The sequence below is a fragment of the Verticillium alfalfae genome, genomic scaffold, assembly GCF_000150825.1.
Source record: "Verticillium alfalfae VaMs.102 supercont1.6 genomic scaffold, whole genome shotgun sequence".
NCBI classification, from domain to species: Eukaryota; Fungi; Ascomycota; class Sordariomycetes; order Glomerellales; family Plectosphaerellaceae; genus Verticillium; species Verticillium alfalfae.
This window is the reverse complement of record NW_003315033.1, coordinates 225,441-246,277: the sequence shown is the minus strand read 5'-3', so window position 1 is coordinate 246,277 and position 20,837 is coordinate 225,441. Positions and strand designations below refer to the sequence as shown.

Here is a 20,837-nt window from a genome sequence, read left to right as displayed (position 1 = left end):
GGGGCGGCGTCGAGGCGAGGCCGAGCGCGAGGTTTTCGGCGACGTAGGCGATGCAGCGCTCGAAAGGGACTTCGCGCAAGGAGGGGTCGCGGGCGACCATGTCTGCCTTGGTGCCGACGACGTGGAGGACGACGTCGGCGGGAAGGTTGCGGCGTAGCTCGTTGAGCCAGAGGCCCATTTCGGCGAAGGACTGGGCGTCGGTGATGGAGTAGCAGAGGATGCAGGCGTTGGCGCCGCGGTAGTAGAGGCGGGATATGCTGCGGAAACGTTCCTGGCCGGCTTTTGAGCGTTAGAAGGATAGGACAAAGGTGCAGACATGAAGTCATGCAGGCGGCCAGCCGGTCAGCCACGCGGGGGAGGAGGGGAGCCTTACCGGTGTCCCAGATCTGCAGGCGCACGGTAGTGTCGGAATCGCCGTCGACAACGCGCTTGGTCATGAAGGAGGCGCCGACGGTCGATGTGATCTGGGAAGGGTTGAAGCTGCCCTTGCAAAAGCGCTCAACGAGGCTCGTCTTGCCGACGCCTTGGGAGCCGAGGACGACGATCTTGGCCTCAAGGGAGGACATGGTGGGTGGGTGCGATGTCAACTGGCGAGCGACCGAATCGATGGGGAAGGTGTCGGCTTGATTGCTCGAGAGGTTGCGGATACTCCGGTCGGTGTTCCTTGCAGAGCCACACGAATGTTGCGATGAGTGGATTCAATGGAGACGAAATCAATCTTCGGTGTTTTTTTTGCTGCCACGGCCAGGGATTTGCTAGGCGTGAAGAGCGGGCGTCTTTTGGGGTCGACAACAAAGAACACAACAGAGAAAGAGAGGGTCTAGCCGGCAGAGAATGGGAAGGGGAAGGAGAACCAAAACAAAAAGGGCATGCGCTGCAGATGCGATTTTGACTGCCAACACAGGAAAGACCCTATGCTTCGAGAATCGGCTTGATCGCCGTCTCGGTTGGCGCGTGGCAAGTCACCAGGCGGTCAGTCTCCGGGGTGAGGAGAGCGGAAGGAGGAAAACAAGATGGACAAAAGAGAGTTGCCAGCTGAGCCTGGGAGGATTGACAGGAGGTGGCCAAGAGGCTTAAGCGAGGGTCAGGCAAGGCGCCGAATGCTGGCGCGTGGGCTGAGAATGTCTGACCAGGGGATCGCTGAGGCCCTGGCAGATCGTGTATTCCGTCTGTTTAGCTCGTCAGGCCCACGGCGCAGTGGTTGGTCGGCTGTCGGGGGACACGAAGCAGGTGATCGATTGAGAGATTGTTGATGTATCTTCCCATGGCCTAGTGTTGGTGTCAGGCCAGACGACGACGACGACGACGACGGGCGGGCGGAAAAGACTGAAAACGCGGGGTTGTGCTGACTGGCTCAGTCGCTGATGGCTTTGATGTTGTGTGCATTTATTTTGAAATGAGACCATGCGTTCTGGGATCGAGAACGGGACGCATGCCAGTCCGTGTTAAGATCACGAACACACGAACAGGGAAGGCCTCGCAAGGCCTCATCGACAGGGAGGGTCAGAGTAGAGGCAAGGCCGAGGGAACTACAGCGAGTGCGGTACCTGCCTAGGTAAAATACGTAGGCAAGCTACTAAGTGGGTAGGTAGGCAACTGCCTAAGCTTACAGCGGAGGCAGGTGAGCTTACAGCATGACATAGGGCATCTGCATTCTGGAGGAGACGCTCCGGATGAGTCAGCTGAGGAGCCCGTTGTGTTGCGCACGTGAGGTGGGGCAGGAATGTGCGTCATTGTCTGCAGCTGCAAGAACAACCCCGGCACCAGCTCCCTGGCTTCATTCCTCCGAATCCACTGAATCCACCACCAAAGCCACGCGCCGGGCAAGTCGGCCCCACCCGGGCCCGGGGCTTCCTGCCTTCTCGCCGTGAACCCCTCTTTATCTGTTCGTCTTTGTCCTTCATCACCTCGATGACCAGGTTTCTCCATGTCCCTCCGCCTTCCCCCAGCATCACGATCATAAGCATCATCATCAGCAACCCAACCCGCCCTCACCATTGTGCCCATGGCTGATCTACCACGGCACCTCCCCTCCGTCATACTTCAAAAACCCTGGCCCATCCCTCGACGCCCGGTCTACCGCCTTCAACACCCCCTCGGCACTCTCTTCCGTCGTGATAGCGCCCAGCGCATCGAGACCTATGCCGCTGTCCTTGACCGCAACCGCTGCCATGTCCGTCTTGACCAGGCCCGGTGTCACCACGACCGCTGTGAGCCAGGGCTCTTCAAAGTGCGCCGTTCGCACGACCCAGTTGAGCGCTGCCTTGGTGAGGCCGTAGGGGCTCGTCGTGCGAGGCCACGGCGACGCCACCATGCCCTCAATTCTGGCGACCGAGCCCAGCTCTGAGCCGATGCCGATGAACTTGGGGTTTGCCGACTTTCGGAGGAGCGGCGCCGTGGCCTGCAACAGAGCCAACGGTGCCGTCGTGTTGATCGCGACGTGGTGGCCCACAGACTCGAGGTCCGTCTGCAGAATGGTGTTGCCTGATTCACCGGCCGCAGCATTGGCAATGACCACGTCAAGTACCTTGATGCCGTGCTCGGACTGCAGCGTTGCTACGGCTTGGAAGGGCGCTGCGAGGTCGGCAGCGTCGAGGGCCAGGACAACCAGTCTTGACGAGTCGCATCTGGGGAGCAACGTGAGGGCCTGCGCCGCCGCATGGGCCGGATCACGGACGCCAGCGATGACAGTCGTCGAGGGGCGCAGAAGGAGGGCGCGGACTATGGCATGGCCAATACCGCGGGTTGTGCCTGTGATGAGATACGTTGTTGACATGGTAATAATGAGAGGATGGCGTTTGACAGACGTTCTTTGATGGCTTTCTTCAGCCAATTCATCTTCAGGAACGGTCGACGATCTCCATTTATAGTCACGGCTGTTGTCCAGACAGCCAAGATTTCCTCGTTGTCCATGTTGGTAAGCAGCATTGCACATGGTGTGGAGGTGCAGCTCCTCCTGAATCCTGCGCAGATGACCCCTGCTCTAGCAACCATCGCCGACAACCCCACGGCGATGATTTGTCGAACAGAGTTCTGGGCAATCGGAGTCTATGCACAAGGCTGCCGCCAAGCCTGGTGCGCTGATGTAGAGGATAGATTTGTTCAAAGTGGAGCATGTTCTGTTAGTGCTGATCATCTACTCACGATCGTAGGTCGAATCAAATTACCTCTCGCGACTGCGCGACTGCGCGCCCGTTTCAGCCTGGGATCAAAGCCATGTCAGCGTAGCTATTGGATTCCCTCAAAGAAGGATTCAGTGATCTGTGTTTGTCAGCATGTCCCTCCGGGAGGGACCAGCCTTCGTGCACCCAACACAGCAAACGAGCATTTCTACACCCATCGTGTCTAATTGTGGTTCCTTGGCATATTGTCAAGGCACACAGATAGTACAACGTTCGAATGATGCATCACTGGAAGAATTTCTAACAAGCTTTCGAGGCACCGGCACCTTAAACGTACAGCGACTTACCAGCAAACCGGGAACTTAAAACTTTATTTCCCCACTCACCAGTGTTGTGATCGACCGCCCGGGTCTTCTCCCAACTCTGCAGCCGAGTTGCAGCTTAGGCTATGATTGCCGGAACAGGAACCAAACCCCGCGAGAATGAGTTAGCTCACCCACAACGTGGGTCTGCGTCGGCGAAAGCGGCTTTCGCCGTATTATCACGTCCGAATCGGAGGTCAAATTGGAGTATCGAAATGGCAACATACACTACCAATCTCTCTTGCCTGATTTTGAACCATTAACCATAATTTTGAAGACTTTTCAACCATGGCAACAATAACGTCCACAACCCAAACGGTGTCTACCGTGTCCCTAGAGGCGCGGAATACATCAACGGGCGGTCAAAGGCTGTCGCTTGCCAGGCCAGACACCGTGGCAAGTCGGACTTTCCCGTCGGTCTACTCCCGCTTCAGCAAAACACAGAAACGCTCGACGACTTACACCACTGCTATTGGCGGGCTTTTAGCTTCCATGTCCACGACCAGCGTCTTTGCTGCTGTTCCAGAGATCACGTCTACTTTCGGCACGACACCAACAGCCATCAACATCAGCAATGCCATCTATCTCGTCGTCATGGGGTTGGCCGCCTGTTTCTGGGGGCCGTTGTCGGACGTCTTTGGGCGAAGAACGGTGCGTAGGGTTGAGCTATGCAGAAGACTGGTTCTAAACAGGCGGCTAACACTGCCAGGCTTACATTCTGAGTACCCTGCTGTTCTTCGCCTCTTCGATTGGTACGGCACTGTCGCCGAGTCTGCCTGCCTTCTTCTTCTTCAGGTCATTGACGGCCGCGCAATCTACGGCGTTCCTCGTGCTTGCATCGAGCTGCATCTCTGATGTTTTCCATCCGGTCAGTTGAGCGACGCACAGTTTTTGATGACATGCATCTGATCGAACATAGACGGAACGCGCGACAGCCATGGGATGGTTCCTCCGAGGGGTCGCCTTTGGTCCCGCCTTTGGCCCCATCCTCGGTGGCATCATCGTTACTTTCACTTCATGGCGCGTTATCTTTTGGGTGCAATCTGGTCTAAGCGGCGTGGCCTTTCTGCTTGTAGCGTTTATGCTGCAGGAAACCCTGTTGCAAACGCGGCACGCAGAGCTCAAGGGGCAAAAGCCTGGTGCCGCAGCGAAGAAGTTGTGGCAATGGTCCAATCCCTCGACCGTATTTAAGCTTCTTGGTCATGGAAACCTCTTTTGTGCGGTAAGTTTTGTGCTTGATTGGGAAGGCAGTGTTATTGAGAGCCAAACCCAAAAGAACAAGTAGGTTGACGGCCAACGCATCTAGGTCTTCGCATCTTCGGCCATTGGGTTCAACATGTACTCCCTCTTGACCCCGATCCGTTACATCCTTAACCCCAGGCTCGGACTTACGACGCCCCTACAGTCGGGTCTGATCTACTTGGCCCCGGGGGCGGGCTATCTAGTAGGCACAACACTCGGCGGCCGCTGGTCCGATCATAATGTCAAGTCGTGGATGCATCGACGCGGCTTCCGGCTGTGGGAGGACCGTCTACGCAGCACGCTCTTTTTCATGCTCGGACTCTTACCGGGTTTCACACTCCTCTACGGCTGGGCGGTTCAGGAGGGCTGGGGCGGTATCGCGTTGCCCGTCGTTTGCCTATTCGGTCAGGGGGTGTGTCAGACCACGACGTTCCCTAGCTTGAATGCATACATCCTCGACATCATGCAGGATCAAAGTGGGAAAGCCTCAGGTGTGTTCTTTCCCGTAGCGTGCGTTTGTGGACGCCAGACAGACTGACTTTCTTTTCGTCGTTCAAACAACAGCGAGTCATTACATGGTGAGATACTGCTTCTTCGGCGCTAGCAACGGCTACCGGTCGTGCCTATGATTCGACGCGATTGGTGCCGGTTGGACTGTGAGATCCTCGACCGCCATGATGTTCTTCAGTGAAGCCTCATCCTGGGGATCATTAAACTTTGGCGGGTCTTGGAGGGGGCGCTGGCGCCGGCGCTGGGAGGAGTATGGATACGGCTATGGGGCACAGGTCGGGCTGGGGGCCAGCCAGTCTGAACTCGAGGATTAAAAGAAGATCTTAAAGTTATATTGGTGAGGGACGGGTGGACGATCAAACGGCAACGTCGGCATCTTGAAGCTGGCCAGGAAGGGCTCCGCCACCAACGTACCCACGAGAGCCTCGCGCTGTGGAGTGGTGCCAATAGGTATGCCTTGGGTATCCAGCTTAGGAGCCTGTACACTCCAATGACTCCCAGAGAGTTGACCGAAGCCAAATATCTGAGTTGCTCAGCGCACTGCGCGCGACCGTCAGTCGATTAGGAGACCAGGATACTATACGCTGCCTGGGGCTGGATGGTCCCCTGAGCTTACCAGCTCTCATCGTCGATAAGACGAGAACTACTCTGCTCACCAGCGAGCAAGGCCTTCTCGAGCTGACGCAACGCCGATATGGCATGTTTGATCCATCGTAATCGGAGGTTCTGCAATCATTGAAAGTCTGCCAAGGCGAACTCGACATCGTCTTGGATATATGCACGCTGTATTTGGACACAATTTCTAAGCAACTTTGTTACGACTGATGCCGTATAGGTCTTCCCCACATCTATTGGGCGCTAAGGGGCCCCCCGCGCACCAGTGACGGGTCTGGTTCTGGAGGGGTGAATAAGATGGAGGTATTATTGAATGTGGCTCGGATGCGAGGTCTTCTCATCACAGCACCCGTAGTGGCGGTTCCCAACGACCTCTTGCCAAAATATTCGCCATCCTATACCGAGGCCATACAGATACATCCACCACAGTCAGTTATAGGAACACAGAGCGGCATTTATCCCTTCAAAGATGAGAAGCCTCAGAGAGGAAAAAAAGAGCGACGATGTCCTCCCCGAAGTGAAAAGACCAAGACAGAGCAGAAGGCCAGGCACCTTCGAGGCGGGGCCGAGTCGGCGTGGTCTCAACCTCACAAAGGTTACAAGTATATCGTTGGCACCGATTAAATTTCAACCAGGGGGCGTCCTGGCAACTCGCTGCTACGAGAGCATTTTCGGAGAGAGACTGGTAATGACGACAAAGACCACGCTTGACATATAGGATCTGGCGTCGGACTCACGTATCTGGATTCTTCACGGAAGTTTCCCACAGCTTCTCAATCCGAATGAGACTGCTGTCGAGTTGAATCATTTCATGCGGCCTTCCCCGGACGGCAGCCTGATATGCGCACATATCTGCCTCGCTCACTATGCCCCAGCGCTTTTAATACTTGACGCAAACGACAGAGGCATCGTCAATAAGAGAGCCATGTCAGACAGGGACGGCATCGTGTCTCATGTGTCCAACGACAACACCAAGGTGGCGCTTCTACAATGGACCTTGAACCTTCCAGTCCGAGTTATATCAAGGTCGTTCACATTGACGCTGCCAACAACAAGAGCGCTAGCTCTATTGGCTACCCTACACTCTACCCTCACAACCTGGTGCCCATGGCCAAAATCCAGCGTGAAGCCGCCATTACCCTGAGCTTCACACCGGATGACGAGCACATCATTGTCTGCGAGGAACGTGTCTCCCGAAACGCCAATTCGTCGGCGGAATCGACCTTTCCAATATTGATACGCATCTATAGCTGTATTAGCAATGACCTCATTCGCGACTTTCGGTTCCCGAGCTCCTTGGTCTCATGGAACCCCTTGAGTGAAGACCCTTTGGATGTTACATTTTGTTTTCATTACTTAAATGCCACAACTTGGTTGGTCTCTTCCACAGCAACAGTCGACATCACGTGCAAGACGCGCATTATGAATGCCATGACAGGCGAGGATGCGGCACTCGTCTCTGTCGAGCGGACCTTTTTCCAGAGTTGGCAGTCGGGCATGCTGCGGCCATATGGGGCGGAGCTGGCCTTTGACGAAGTTTCGGCAGCTTGGGCGAGGCTCGAGCGGACAAAGACATTCCTGCCACCGGGGCAGACGGTGACCTTGACGCGATTCGTGCTGCCGAGACTGGCGTGGCATCGGGGCGACACGGAAACCCTGGGCTCATGCCTCTTCTGACACGATGGTGATTACTATCGGCTCGGAGGATACGTGTAGGCTCTCGAGAGATGGGAGGTGGTTGACATTGCTTCGGGCTGCAAAAAATACGGTGAAAGTCTTTTCGATTGGCGACTGATCTCGTTGCTTGGCCCTGTTGCTATGCAGGGGCGTCGACCAGCTCATCTTATTGCAATGACCACTCGAGGGTCCCGAATACGGAGCTCACGGGATGCAATCTTGGGTGCTATAGTTCTGAGGAGCATGAAGACCTCCCTCCACACCTGATGCCAGAAGGCATGCAGCTTTTCATCGTTCCGTACGAGACAGGTGACGCCAGTCTCTGCTAGCAGATGATGATATTCGAGTACCAGCAAATGGTGGCCTCGACGGCCGACAAGTCTGCCCGACCTGTTGGGCAGCGTGCTTCTGGATTTCATGAACTGCCATTGAGGTCATTCCTGATCCATGACGAACAGGGGCCAAGTCGCTAGGGACAAGGTGCTTTCGGAGCCTCCGGCATCTTGCAATATGGATCAAAGTTGACCGCGAAAATCCACGACACTTGGGCTCTATCTACTGACTTTAATTGGACGTTTGAATGCGGGGTCTCACTGCCGACTCGATGCCGACTCGTTCCCTGGTGGAAGCGATCTACAGTACAGACTTACACCGCCCCCCGCACGCTATGAGACCGACATGATTAAATGAGACGAGATCCTTCCGCTTCTCGGCAGGGTCATGATCTCTGCCAGCAATCGCGTACCGGCCTCAGGGCTTCAGCGACGCAGCCAAAACAAACATCTACGACAGCAGCGCATCATGTTGTTTAGTCCCCTCCTCATCTGGGCTCTCGCGACCATTGCACGCGTGGTGGAATGCGAAAACGAGGGTGATGACGTCTTTCGACAGGACTGCTTGTCGCTGAACCCTGCAGCGCTCATCAGGAACTCGACCCTGGCGAGACTCGAGTTCGTAGCTCAGGGCACGACCGTATCCCTCAATGACAATGTCCCGTCTTGCAATCGTCCTGCGCAAAAAGTCGAGGTCGATCTTTGCCGCGTCGGTCTCCAGATTCCGACCTCTAAGCGCTCGAGCATCAGCTTTGAGCTGTGGCTCCCCAGAGAATGGAAGGGCGCGCGGTATCTTGCGACGGGAAACGGTGGTGTTGACGGCTGTACTAAAACCTACTCTCCCCAATTCACGATCTATCACGACGGACTGACGAGACGCCAGGCATCAAGTATGAAGACCTGGCGTACGGCGCCGCTAACGGTTTTGCAACCATGGGGACTAACAACGGACATAATGGCACAACCGCCGTGACGATGCTGCACAATCCCGATATTATTGAGGACTTTTCTTATCGAGCGTGAGTATCTTGTCTTCATTGGGCTTCTCCCGGTATTGACGAGCCCCAGGCTTCATACTGGCACCAAATCTGCCAAGAAAATCATAAAGGCTTTGTACGACAAGAAACCTGACCATTCGTACTTCATCGGATGCTCCCTGGGCGGCCGCATGGGTATCAAAGCTGCAGAGTTCTTTCCCGAGGACTACGATGGCATCGTCGCCGGTGCGCCGACCGTTGACTTTAACAAACTCCAAGGCGCGCGAGCCTTTTTCTACACCGTGACTGGCGCCGTCGGCTCCCAGGATTTCATCTCTGCCGATACATGGACAGGTCTCATCCATGATGAGGTCCTCCGACAATGTGATGAGATCGACGGCGTCGCGGATGGCATTATTGAGGTCCCAAATAAATGCCACTTTGACCCGCAGGCGCTGTTGTGCAAAGCGTCAGAGGTCCAGGGGTGTCTGAACAAAGCTCAAGTCCAGCAGCTCGAGAAGATCTACGCACCGTATGAGTTCCCCGATGGAGAGCCCATTTTCCCACGCCTGAATCCGGGAGCGGAGAAGAGAGCCGTAGATCGACTCTTATCTGGCCTGCCATTCACCAACTCAGTTGTACGTCCCCCTCCGACTCTGATTGCCCTTATGGTGGTGGCACTTGAACGCGTGCTCGATTAACTTAAAAAAAAATTCAGGAATGGTTTCGCTACGTGGTCCTCAGCGACCCCGCTTGGCAACCCGAAGACTACACCTCGGATCTCGTCCGCACGGCCGAGACCATGAACCCATTCAACATCCGAACCTATCCCCGCACCCTCCCCGGCTTCAGGGCCCGCGGCGGCAAGCTCATCACGTACCACGGCGGCCAGGACCAGCAGCTCACACAGTTCAACACCGAGCGCTTCGTCGAGCGCATGGCCCGCGGCGACGGCCGGCTGGGCGATTACCACCGGTACTTTCCCATCTCGGGGATGTTCCACTGCAACACGGGGCCGGGAGCCTGGGTCCTCGGCCAGGGCGGCAACGCTGCCGCGGCGGGTATCGGTTTCAACGCCGAGAGCAATGTGCTGGCGGCGGCGGTCGCCTGGGTGGAAGAGGGCCGGGCGCCCGAGGTGCTACGAGGGACCAAGTTTGTGGATGATGCGCCGGCCAAGGGTGTTGACTTCCAGCGCGACCACTGCGCCTGGCCCAGGCAGCAGACATTCAAAGGTGGCGATTACAAGAAGCCTGAAAGCTGGAGGTGTGTCTAGTAGGGTAGAGCAGGTTCCAGCACTTTGACCCAGGCGCGATTTTGATATCTCGCCTTCGATTCATATATGAGCCTCGATAGCTGGAATACTTCATCGCAATATTCCTAACCATAAGGTGTTGGCCCGTTTTGTAGCCAGCAGAGCCACCCAGGGTCTCGGCCAGGGAACCATGTGCGTAGACCGTGCCTGTTCCGACGAAGGATTTTGGCTATCGAATTATTCTTAACATTAGCCTAAAGCCCGCTGAAGCTGTCGAGCATGACCGTAACGTGGCATCCAACCTATCTCCTTAAGTCCGAGATGTAACACACCTCAAACAAAGCATTGCGGCCTGAGGTAGTGCTTACTTGCCGCGAACATGATCATCTTTCCCCTCGCTCACCGCCGCCGGACTCGCGCAGAATAAGCAGGACAGTTCGCCGCACTCAAGGCAGTTCAACGACGATGAAGATCATCGTGACCGGTGCCAGTGGCTTTGTCGGCTCTGAGATCATTCGCCAATGTCTTCAGAATCCCAAGATCGCCACAGTTGTCGCCGTGGCTCGCAGGCCTGTGTCAGTGCCCGATGGCACACCTGCATCGAAGTTCAGGTCGGTGGTGGTGCCAAACTACGATGACTACCCAGAGGACGCTTTGGAGGCGTTTTCGGGCGCAAATGCGTGCATCTGGTGAGTTCACGAGATGCCCAGGAGATGCGGTGGTCTCCCCCTTCCAGATCTCGAACTTATGCCTCGTTGCTGACCGGCTCCTTCGCGCTGCTACAGGACCGTTGCGGTGACGCCGGCGAAGACCAAAGGAATGAGCTCTGGGGACGTCCGGAAAGTATGCCACGAGTACACCTTGGCGGGCTTGCAGGCGATCTGGAGTTCCGAGCCTGCGCGGCCTTTTCGGTTCCTCTACATGAGCGGAGCGGTCGCCGAAAGAAACCAGTCCAAGCCGCTCTGGGTCATGGCAGAGTACCGTCGGATGAGGGCATGTCGATCTCACCCATGAAGCGTCCCTGGAGCGTCGTCTGCCGATCCAATTCCCAAGAGTCCTGTGCTGACGACATCCCTTGGCAGGGTGAGACCGAGAACCAAGTGCTGCGGTTCGCGGACCAACACGAAGGCTTCGAGGCCTGCGTCGCCAAACCTGGTTTCATCACCAGCTACTCCACCGCCGTGAGCTCGGCCGCCGCGGCAGCGCTCAGCGTCACGGCTGTGATTCCGAACATTGATGTGGAGACGATCGCGGCGGCTCTCATGCACCAAGCGGTGGCCGGGTTCGAGCAAGAGACATTGAGGACGAGCGATCTAAAGCGGCTAGGGCGGGCTGCGGGTAAGATTGAATGATGTGAACCAGGGAGGAGGGGGGGGGGCTCTCCTTTTTCAGCGAACCGACTCTTGAGATCGGCTAGATGGGAGACCGCATTGGGACGCTGTCGCCTCCGTTGTCTGGCGTCGCTCTGTCAGGCTGTCTCAGCCCGGGACCCCCATTTAAGGGGCCGGCCGAGACCAGCGGGGGGCGAAGGCCGCGACGACCAACACGCGATTCAGCAATGTTGCCAACGGACGTGTGTGATGTTGTGATTTCTTGTCACGGTTCTTTTCCCGACTTTATCAGAGTGTGTCTGTGGTAGGGCCGCGGTTGCCAAGCTTGTGTTGTGCTGGTGGGATCAGGACGTTTCCCTAGGTTTGTTACATTCGAGTCGGTAGGAACACGAAGCATCCAGGTTATACTCGATACCGAAGTGCTGCTACAAGATGAATGATAGTCATGGCCTTGATAGTATCAATGAGAGAGGCATAGTCTGAGGACAGGCGGCAAAAAATTGCTGGGTGTCTTGCCCAGCGTCTCCTTGAGCAGGGAGAAGAGTTTGGCCCACCATCCTGTCCATGACGAAAAGCAATATTTCTCAACTTCCAAGCCGAGACATAGCAAAAGGTCTTGCTCGCTGTCTCAATAATCTAGCAACCTCCCTTGAGGAGGTTGAGAGTGTGCCTCCTGGCCGTGACGATTGAGTATATAAGAAGCCGACAATCGAGCTCAGTTTGGGTTTCGATTCTCATCATCAGCTCACATTCCTTCACTCAACACTCAACAGACCTTCCTTACCAACCTCTACACCACCACAACCAACCCAACCCAACCACCTTCAAAATGCAGTTCACCATCGTCGCCGCTCTCTTCGCCTCGGTCGCCATGGCCGCCCCCGCCACCCTCGCCGCCCGCGCCAGCGTCTGCCCTTCGGGCCTCCTCAACGGCAGCCCCCAGTGCTGCGCTACTGACGTCCTCGGCGTCGCCAGCCTGGACTGCTCCGTCCGTAAGTGTGACACTTGATCCTCGCCGGCCTCTGTCGCCGCAGAGGCTGCCGCCACGCGGATCTCTTTACGAATATAACGCGCTAACCTCCCATCTTCTCCCCCACGACAGCCAGCCGCACTCCCTCCGACGGCGCCGATCTCAAGGCCATCTGCGCCGAGGCCGGCAAGTCTGCTCTCTGCTGCAGCGTCCCCGTCGCCGGCCAGAGCCTCCTCTGCACTGCCGTCATCGGCTAAGCGGTACATTGTATCAGTACAATCGGCACATTCAGCAAACCGGCGACGGTTGCATCTGGACACAAAAACTTCATTTCTTGGCGAGACAGTATTGGTTGTGTGACTTAAAGACTAGGGCCCTCAGAGTATAGAGCTCTCTGGTGCTTAGATAGACGGTTCGGTGAAATAATAGTTGGTGTTGATCATAACTTCTGATCCAAGCGTGTGATCTGTACGCGGGGCATTTTTACTTGCTGTTGTTGCCTCGAGGAATTAGTGTCGTCCTTTGATGGTCCTCTGCAATGGAGGGCTCGAAACTTAACTCATACTGAGAAATTTGACCTCAACTAACTCATTTGCTCGGACTGACCCGGAATATATGCCATATCAACACTTTGTAAGATAGATCTTTTTGTTTCGACGTGAAATGGAGGAGGTCAGCACTCTGATACACAAGTTCGGCACATCTTCAAATGCTTATCTCATGTCGGAACAGAATCACTGCACAAGACTGTTCGTATGAATCTGTGCCCTCCGCCTATCTATTATTTTGATCATTAAACGTCTCGTAGCCCAGGTTATCTGCCCACAGCCAGACTTGACTCGCATCAGCAAGCCCCTGATCCACCAAGACCGAAAGATCGCCATCCCAGTCAAACGTTGTGACCGGCTGGGCAGGACCATTGAGAACAGGCGCTCCCGTCGAGAAGCTGAGCTGTTGCAGGGCGGGGACAGGCGAAGGAGGACGGCTCGCTGGTCCAGAGATATGTTGCGTAAAGACTTGACGACTATCAGCTTCAATGCATCATCAGTGCTTGACTTGGTCTCACCTTCTTGAATAGGGTGGAGCAAGCCTTCGCCTCGGTCTGGAATCGAATGTGGGTTTGAATTGACTGGCGCAGTCGCGGATCCTGTCCCTAGGGTGGAAGCAAAAGAGGTTGGCTTGTTCGCAGGAAGACTGATTCTCCCCGTGATGAGCTCCGTTTCACGACGTAAAACTACCGTGACCAGACTGTCCAGGATGTCGAGGCTCTGTCTGGAGACCAGATGCTGGCTGGAGGTTGGCGAGTCCGCAGCGCTACGACACATGCGTATGATGTGCATGACGCCAGTCTTGGCCCGATTGCCCGTATCTGTCAGCGGACGGGACAGGCAGATGGCGCAGAGGACGACGCCGGCGGTAAAGAGGGTGATGCCAATGTGCATGGCGGCGTGGGTGCGTCCGGATGCCTGCAGGGCAGACGAGTACCGATAGAGCTCAGAGGTATTCATGGCTGAGTCCAACAGCTGCTGAAGAGATGTGCTTCCTCCTTCTGTCATCCTCAGCTCGTTCATCTGCCCATCGTTCTCAAAGGCGGCCGTGCGATGTAGTATAATTTGTAGGTTATCATACGTCAGCTGCAGATTGAGCGCCTGCAACTGAGTTAACGAAGGCTGTTCATCTTGAGCTGCGTAGCTTGCCAATCGAAGCTCTTGTGGCAGCTCATTGCGCCACTGCAGCATCTTGGTGTGAATACTCTGGACCGTGTTGAGGCTCTTGCTCCGTCCCCGCCGCCCCAGGAATGCGCCCATGATCCTGTACAGGCGGAACTTCCACGTGTGATACAGAAGCAGAGGGTTTTCTGCTTCCTGGGGCCTGTGAGACACCATGCCAACATCGCAATCCGAGTCATCAATGATGCAGGGGCGACCAAAGGAAACAGCCGCATACCTGGTGCCGTGTCAGAAAGGGGGGACATGGGGAAAGTCGACGATGCCTGGCTTCAGATGCACAGTCCCAGCAGAGAAAGGCGTACTTGTCGAACACTTCCAGCGTCCACCATGTCCGTCGTCGCTCCTCGCGCACGACATCGGATGTCTCCTTCCAAAGACTCTCACGGTGCAAACCGATGACCTGGGCGATCTTGACGCCGCTCCCCGATATTCCGAGGCCCGTATTTGGTCTCTCATTGAACAGGAAGAAGCTCCCAAGCAAGATGCATATCTGCACAGTCTCGAGCGTGGAACAATTGAGGATCTGGAGGAAGCGAGCCTCGACGACGGCTATAAGATCCCGGGACAGCTGCCCATAGAGGCTGTGGGTAGTTTGGGGGGCCGCATAATGGGCGCCTAGTGCCACGACAAGGAGACACAGCCAGCGAAAGTTGCTGTCGCGGTAGGCGATTTGGTCCCGACGCAGCAGGTCTCGGAAGCGGCGTCTAAAGGCATCTTCGTGAAAGACCATCATGAACCAGTCGACGGAGAGGAAGAAGTGCCCCACGAGATCCTCGAGGACTTCATCTGAGGGCAGTGCCACTCCGGCCAGGTTTCGCCACTGTCTGGCACCCGCGGTCACGGCAGCCTCGTCCAGCTTGCTCCCGCCGGGCAGGGCAGAACTGTCGTGGTTCACGGAGGGTCCGTTGCCTCGAAAGATCTGGTCGTGATTTTTAGCAATGCCCGATCTGCTATGATTAAATGACTACCATACAAGTGTGCTGAGATCGACAATGTTAGATTCGGGGAGGACAGCCGGCGAGGGGGTCTCGTGCTGGGGTGGAAGAACATGGCGACTGTGAGACCGTGCAACATCGCTTCCTGCCGCTGTGGGTGCGTCAATGGCTCCGGCACGAGGGATGCACTCGACACCAGCACGGGTACAGAGTTGACAGGGTCTGTAGGCATCACACTGAGATGATGGTTTGGTCAGTCCGCAGCATGTTGAAGGCTGGAGGAGAAGGGCCAACGTACGCCGAGTTTCCTTTCGCGACACCTCTTGCAAGCCGATGAGACTTTGTGACGCTTCCGAGGGGAGATCATCTCCAGGGTCGTCGTCCTTGCCAGGAAAGTGTTGGGTTCCATCGGAGGCTCCGTCGGAAGGGTATCGAGGGGAGAGCTTGGGGAGACAAGGGATGGGGAGCTCGATTGATCCACCCACCCACAGCTGGCGTCACGGCGGCCGGGCTCTGGTTAGCGCCATCTGGGCAGGAGGGGCCCGCAGTTAAGGTTCGGCGCTACCTTTCGCTGGGCAAGGATGCCCGATGCCAGTAGCGTCTCACCAACAGGGAAGGAGCTGCCCCCAGTCCCCCGCTCCTTCTCGATGCTCCAACTGGAGCTTCGTTGGAAGGTTGGGAACGGCCGGCAGGCAAGTACATCCAGGACATAGGGACATGTGGCTACCCTTCCTTTGATGCAGAGCTTCAGCATCACTTTGCCAGGGTCAGGGTCAGGGTCAGGGTCAGGGAATACTGTTCAACGCGGGACACGCGTAGGGCCATTCTGAAGGAAGTAGTACAATGTCCTCATGTGAAGCTTGTTCTTTTTTCTTTCATCTATTCTTCCAACTCGATCATCCCTTTCTTGCATCCCGCTGCCTACTTGTTCGCCACAGCCTCGAGCAGCGTCTTGGCCGCCAGCTTGCCGAGGTTGTTCGACGCCAGCGGCGAGTCGCCCGTCAGCAGCAGACGGTCGCGGTGGACCTCGCCCGTGATCTGGCTGTTGATGGGCTCGACGCCGAGGGCGCGCAGGCGCTCGCCGACGAGCCACTCCATCTTGCCGGGGATGTAGCCAATGTCAATGTTGGCGCCCTGGTCGAGCGCGTCGGGGAACACGTCGACCTTGTAGCCCTCGTAGATGTACTTGGACCCGGCGGGCTTGCCGACGTCGGCGGCGAGCATGCTCGCGGGCCCGTGGCACAGCGTCACGAAGAAGCGCTCGTGGGCGTGGGCCCAGCGCAGCACGTCGCCGACCGTCGCCGAGAAGGGCACGCCGTTGAGCACGCCGTGGCCGCCGGGGATGAAGACGGCGAGGTACGGCGTCGCGTCGGTGAAGCCCTGGCCCCAGACCTCCTGCAGGTTGAGCGGGTTGCGGATCTTGTCGCGGTACTGTCGTAGATGGCCTTGACGGCCTTGTCCTCCTTGGGGAACGCCCACATCTCAAACTTGACCGGCTCGCCCGACAGCGTCGCAATGTCAATGTCGAAGCCGGCGGCGTCCATGTGCAGCATCGGCAGCAGCATCTCGACCGGGTGGTTGCCCGTCGAGAAGAATGAGCCGTCGGCCATCTTGAGGTAGCGCTCCTGCGTCGCGATGAGGAGCACCTTCCACTTGCCGCCCTTGTAGGCCGTGGCCGCGTAGTCGGCGTCGCCCTCGGCAAAGTCCGTCTTGGGGGCGACGTACTGCGTCAGCGAGTATGGGGAGGGGAACCAGGTATCGTCTTCGGCCTGGTCGGCGACGGGCTTGCGGTCGTTGGACATGATGGGCGGTAGGGGGGAGGGGGAGGAATGGTGTTCGAGTTGCTCTCTTCGCGGTCAGATTGTCTGTATCAAGTTGCGTGCATCATGGCGAGGAACAGGAGGGTTAAGAGAGAGCTTTATATACATACCAACCTGGCCTACCTACTTACCCTCATGCCCTTTTGTCCAGCAGAAGCAAAACCGCGCTGGGAACAACATCCGAGCTTACTCTTTGTGGGGGACATGTGGGTGGGTGACGTTGACGGCACTGCGGGGTCGTTGTCGTCTTCTGCTCTCCGGCCGGTGAAGGCTTACTTACCCTATGGGTACGATGCGATACGATAGGGCGGCCACGGCATCTGCGGCACCTCCATCTAGTCCCGTTCCGACGGATCATGACCTGGAACAAGTTGGAACAAGTTGGCACAAGGCGTAGGGAACCAGTCGCGATGGTCTCGTCTCTGACTCTTGGACGGCAGGTTTTGCCAGGGTAAGCTTCGACGCTAGCCCCGGCATCTGGCTTCTGTTGAGCAGACCCAGAGGCTGCTAGCCGGGGGGGGGGGGGGTTCACGCTCTTCGGGCCAATGGGCTCAGGGCCACGGCCAGGGCGCAGGGCTTGATCGAGGGCTACGATCCATCGGCTAGGCGCTACGATCCACCGGCTGGGCGCTACGCTGCAGCGGGCTTTGGGGGACACGGTGCCTTCGGGTGCAAGAAACCTGCCTCCCTGTCTCGGCAGCCCCGCCCAAGCTGTGAGCTCTACCTACCATATAGGTACACCATGCCAATCATCACGATCTTGTGTGGAATCTGCCTAAGGAAACCATGGGTGGATAGGCCCGTCCACCTCCGACGGAAACTCATCCCATGGTACCATGCCGCTCCGAATACCGTCGGCCACGTCGAGCCAGCCCATCACGGAAACGAAGCACGCTTGCGTCACCAAGGCAGTGGTCTGCTACCCTACGCCGGCTGCGCTTCGTCATGACGTCTCTCCGTCAGAGCTAGCTCTCGGTGCCCCCATTCTCGAGCTGATTCGCCTCGACATGCTTGCGAACCCAGAGGCTCGCCCAAACCGCCGTAATAAAAGATGCAGACTTGAGCTGTTAATACCAGCAGCTTGTTCTGCACGCTAAACAAAATCAGCCCCCCCCCCCCCCTTTCCTCTCCGCACCCATGGCCCCCGACTACCAATTCGAAGGATGGATGGGGGAGGATGAGTCCTCTGCCGAGGGCAACATGGTCTGGGAAAAATACGACCCCAAGAAGTGGGAAGAGACAGATATCGACATTCGGATCACCCACTGCGGCATCTGTGGCTCCGACATACACGTCCTTCGCTCTGGATGGGTAAGCCTACTCGATGGCGATGCGAGCGCCAACACTGGAACCGTAGGACTGACCCATTTCTCGCCCACCTGCAGAGGCAAGCCCCGTACCCCGTCGTCGTGGGCCATGAAATTGTTGGCGTCGCCGTCCGCGTCGGTTCCAAAGCCGAGGGCGGCATCCAGGTCGGCGACGTCGTCGGCGTCGGCGCCCAGTCCGAGTCGTGCCTCAACAACGACCCCGACTACGACTGCGCCGAGTGCGCCGACGGCAGCGAAAACTACTGCACGAGAAATGCCCCGACCTACGGCTCCAAGTTCCGCAACGGCGACAAGACCCAGGGCGGCTACGCCCGCTACCACCGCTGCCCCGCGCACTTTGTCTTCAAGATCCCCGACGGCCTGGCCCCCGAGTTTGCCGCGCCCCTGCTCTGCGGCGGTGTCACCGTCTACTCGCCGCTCAAGCACTTTGGCGCCGGCCCCGGGAAGCGTGTCGGCATCGTCGGCGTCGGCGGCCTCGGCCACTTTGCCGTGCTCTTCGCCAAGGCCCTCGGCGCCGACGAGATTGTCGGCATCTCGCGCAAGGCCAGCAAGAGGCAGGAGGCTCTCGACCTCGGCTGCACGGATTACATTGCCACCGCCGACGACGAAGGCTGGGAGACCAAGAACGCGCGCAGGCTGGATCTCATCATCTGCACCGTGTCTTCCGCCAAGGTTTGTCGCTCTGCGCTCGCTCCGAGCAAACTGTACCAGGAAGTAGACGAGTGCTGAACAAGCCGTAGATGCCCTTTTCCGGATACGTCGGACTCCTCAGGCTGGACGGCACGCTTGTGCAGATCGGCCTTCCGGAGGGCGAGCTGCCGTTTCGCCCCGGCGTCCTCACGGGGGCGCGACGCCGTATTGCCGGCTCCGGCATCGGCTCGCCCAGCGAGATCCGAGAGATGCTGCAGCTGGCCGTCGACAAGGACGTCAAGCCGTGGGTGGAGAAGCGGCCCATGTCCGATGCGAACCAGGCCATTATTGATTTTGAGGCCGGCAAGCCGCGATTCCGCTACGTCCTGATCAATTAGTTCATATACTCTGCATACCGAACGCCTGGGCACAGGCTTTAAGCAGGGTCGGTATTCTTAATCACTAGGAGAGACAGTTCGGTATTTGGTTGTATTGTCTTGCCTGCGGTGGCTGGTTTCCGAAACTCAATGTCTTGGAGCTGATGGCTTTCAACTGCCAGGAAGAGACTGCCAATCTCTCTGAATCTCACGTGTCTTGTGCTTTCCAATCGACCTATAAAGCAGGGAAGGGAACCATGATGTGCCGGTGGTTGACTTGACATCTACAGCCTACGCCCACTTGTGTCTGGCTGTCTCTCTGTCAGCCCTCTTCTGGCCCTTGAGGCTCCAAGATAAGAAATTTTTGGTTTCAACCTTGGTGTTTCTTTGGCACGGATAGTTGCTCGTTATAACTCTGTAAAGGGTGGTTCTGTCACCAAGCAGTACCATGATCAGGAGCACTTTGCCGCTGCCCAGCCTCTTACATTTTCAAAGCCATTCGACTGCGTGCTGAGCAGCTTCACGGTATTTGCTGAGATTGAGCACCATTGGCCGGCAGACTCGATATCAAACGATCATAGAGTGACGTAGAATTTCATCGAGCGATGATACATTGTGAACAGCAGCATTGGGGAAACCAGCCCCCTCTTGTCTTACTGGTGGTGACGAGATCTTCTTTTCCCTGCGCAACCAGCGTTACAGAAAGCCCCAGGCACATCACCTGCAGGACGACAACTCATGCGCATCTTGCTTGCCTCACGACTGCCATGAGTCGCCGCATGCCGTGCTCATCGAGTTGCACGATGGATCTGCGCAATGCAGTCAAGTGGATATCGCCAACCCACACCACCAAAAGGCGTGTTCACCGCGCCTTATCGCGGGAAATGCCGACATCGGTCTCCGCCGTCTGCGGTCTCAATTCCCGTCCCGAGCTTCACAACAGTCTCGGCCTGCCACTCAGTTACTCTAGTCAATCGATCGGTTGAGGTGCCAGAAGTCACATTACACGCCTGACGATGGCGCAGAGCCAGGCATCCAATGTGCCGCCAAGCGGGATACCGTTCTCCAAGGTCAGCACGACACTCCCGGGACGAAAGTCAGTACAGCTGACCGTCTCCAGCGCAAGAAGCTCTTCATCACAACAACAGCAATGTGGGTGACGTGGAACAGCAATCTCGGCTCCTCGCTCCCGTCCAACGCCGCAACCGCCATCCAGGTCGACCTCGCCATCGCCCGCGGGCCGCTCGTCTGGCTCAACTCGCTCTACATGCTCGGCTACGCCATCGGGCCCCTCCTCTTCGGGCCCCTGAGCGAGCACATTGGCCGGCGGCCCGTCATCCTGTACGCCTACGCCGGCTACATGCTCTGCACCATGGCGTGCGCCCTGAGCGACCGCTTCGCCCTGCTGCTGGCCTTTCGCTTCCTGACGGGCTTTGTGGCCTCGGCCCCCAACGCCACCGTCGGCGGCCTGCTGGCCGACGCCCCACCCGGAGCAGGGCGAGAGGGGCCGCGCCATGGCCTACTTCACCTGCGCCGCCGTCGCCGGGCCGCTGTTCGGCCCGCTCGTGTCCGGATTCGCACAGGGCCACTCGTGCAGCTCGTCTTCTGGGTCGGCTTTGCCATTGCC

The 20,837-nt window shown here is 57.2% G+C and overlaps 10 protein-coding genes across 10 annotated transcripts; 5 read left to right on the top strand and 5 right to left on the bottom strand.

The window, feature by feature from the left end:
• Position 1: 1 nt before the first annotated feature.
• On the bottom strand, positions 2-566 carry VDBG_05160 (GTP-binding protein ypt3; the record flags this gene model as incomplete). Its single annotated transcript, XM_003004001.1, has 2 exons — positions 2-279; positions 374-566. Coding segments are annotated over 2 exons (471 nt in total), but the record flags the coding sequence as incomplete, so codon positions are not given.
• Positions 567-2,014: 1,448 nt separating this feature from the next.
• On the bottom strand, positions 2,015-2,776 carry VDBG_05159 (aflatoxin biosynthesis ketoreductase nor-1; the record flags this gene model as incomplete). The annotated part of the gene is made up of 1 exon (XM_003004000.1): positions 2,015-2,776. The coding sequence occupies one exon, from the start codon at positions 2,774-2,776 to the stop codon at positions 2,015-2,017; it is 762 nt and encodes a 253-aa protein (XP_003004046.1).
• Positions 2,777-3,772: 996 nt separating this feature from the next.
• Positions 3,773-6,475, top strand: VDBG_05158 (conserved hypothetical protein; the record flags this gene model as incomplete). The annotated part of the gene is made up of 6 exons (XM_003003999.1): positions 3,773-4,135; positions 4,194-4,352; positions 4,404-4,556; positions 4,791-5,217; positions 5,579-5,686; positions 6,072-6,475. 6 exons carry the CDS (start codon positions 3,773-3,775, stop codon positions 6,473-6,475), a joined length of 1,614 nt encoding a protein of 537 aa, XP_003004045.1.
• A 1,854-nt stretch (positions 6,476-8,329) lies between these two features.
• VDBG_05157 (feruloyl esterase B) lies at positions 8,330-10,110 on the top strand (the record flags this gene model as incomplete). Its single annotated transcript, XM_003003998.1, has 4 exons — positions 8,330-8,684; positions 8,744-8,879; positions 8,929-9,475; positions 9,556-10,110. 4 exons carry the CDS (start codon positions 8,330-8,332, stop codon positions 10,108-10,110), a joined length of 1,593 nt encoding a protein of 530 aa, XP_003004044.1.
• Positions 10,111-10,554: 444 nt separating this feature from the next.
• Positions 10,555-11,103, top strand: VDBG_05156 (conserved hypothetical protein; the record flags this gene model as incomplete). Its single annotated transcript, XM_003003997.1, has 2 exons — positions 10,555-10,778; positions 10,875-11,103. 2 exons carry the CDS (start codon positions 10,555-10,557, stop codon positions 11,101-11,103), a joined length of 453 nt encoding a protein of 150 aa, XP_003004043.1.
• Positions 11,104-12,249: 1,146 nt separating this feature from the next.
• VDBG_05155 (hydrophobin) lies at positions 12,250-12,833 on the top strand (the record flags this gene model as incomplete). Its single annotated transcript, XM_003003996.1, has 2 exons — positions 12,250-12,412; positions 12,523-12,833. 2 exons carry the CDS (start codon positions 12,250-12,252, stop codon positions 12,645-12,647), a joined length of 288 nt encoding a protein of 95 aa, XP_003004042.1.
• Positions 12,834-13,164: 331 nt separating this feature from the next.
• VDBG_05154 (conserved hypothetical protein) lies at positions 13,165-15,422 on the bottom strand (the record flags this gene model as incomplete). The annotated part of the gene is made up of 5 exons (XM_003003995.1): positions 13,165-13,406; positions 13,457-14,337; positions 14,423-15,039; positions 15,094-15,291; positions 15,354-15,422. The coding sequence occupies 5 exons, from the start codon at positions 15,420-15,422 to the stop codon at positions 13,165-13,167; spliced, it is 2,007 nt and encodes a 668-aa protein (XP_003004041.1).
• Positions 15,423-15,976: 554 nt separating this feature from the next.
• On the bottom strand, positions 15,977-16,857 carry VDBG_05153 (chaperone protein hchA; the record flags this gene model as incomplete). Its single annotated transcript, XM_003003994.1, has 2 exons — positions 15,977-16,450; positions 16,507-16,857. 2 exons carry the CDS (start codon positions 16,855-16,857, stop codon positions 15,977-15,979), a joined length of 825 nt encoding a protein of 274 aa, XP_003004040.1.
• A 1,155-nt stretch (positions 16,858-18,012) lies between these two features.
• VDBG_05152 (NADP-dependent alcohol dehydrogenase) lies at positions 18,013-19,231 on the top strand (the record flags this gene model as incomplete). The annotated part of the gene is made up of 3 exons (XM_003003993.1): positions 18,013-18,186; positions 18,261-18,875; positions 18,944-19,231. The coding sequence occupies 3 exons, from the start codon at positions 18,013-18,015 to the stop codon at positions 19,229-19,231; spliced, it is 1,077 nt and encodes a 358-aa protein (XP_003004039.1).
• Positions 19,232-20,207: 976 nt separating this feature from the next.
• On the bottom strand, positions 20,208-20,726 carry VDBG_05151 (predicted protein; the record flags this gene model as incomplete). Its single annotated transcript, XM_003003992.1, has 1 exon — positions 20,208-20,726. The coding sequence occupies one exon, from the start codon at positions 20,724-20,726 to the stop codon at positions 20,208-20,210; it is 519 nt and encodes a 172-aa protein (XP_003004038.1).
• Positions 20,727-20,837: the final 111 nt, after the last annotated feature.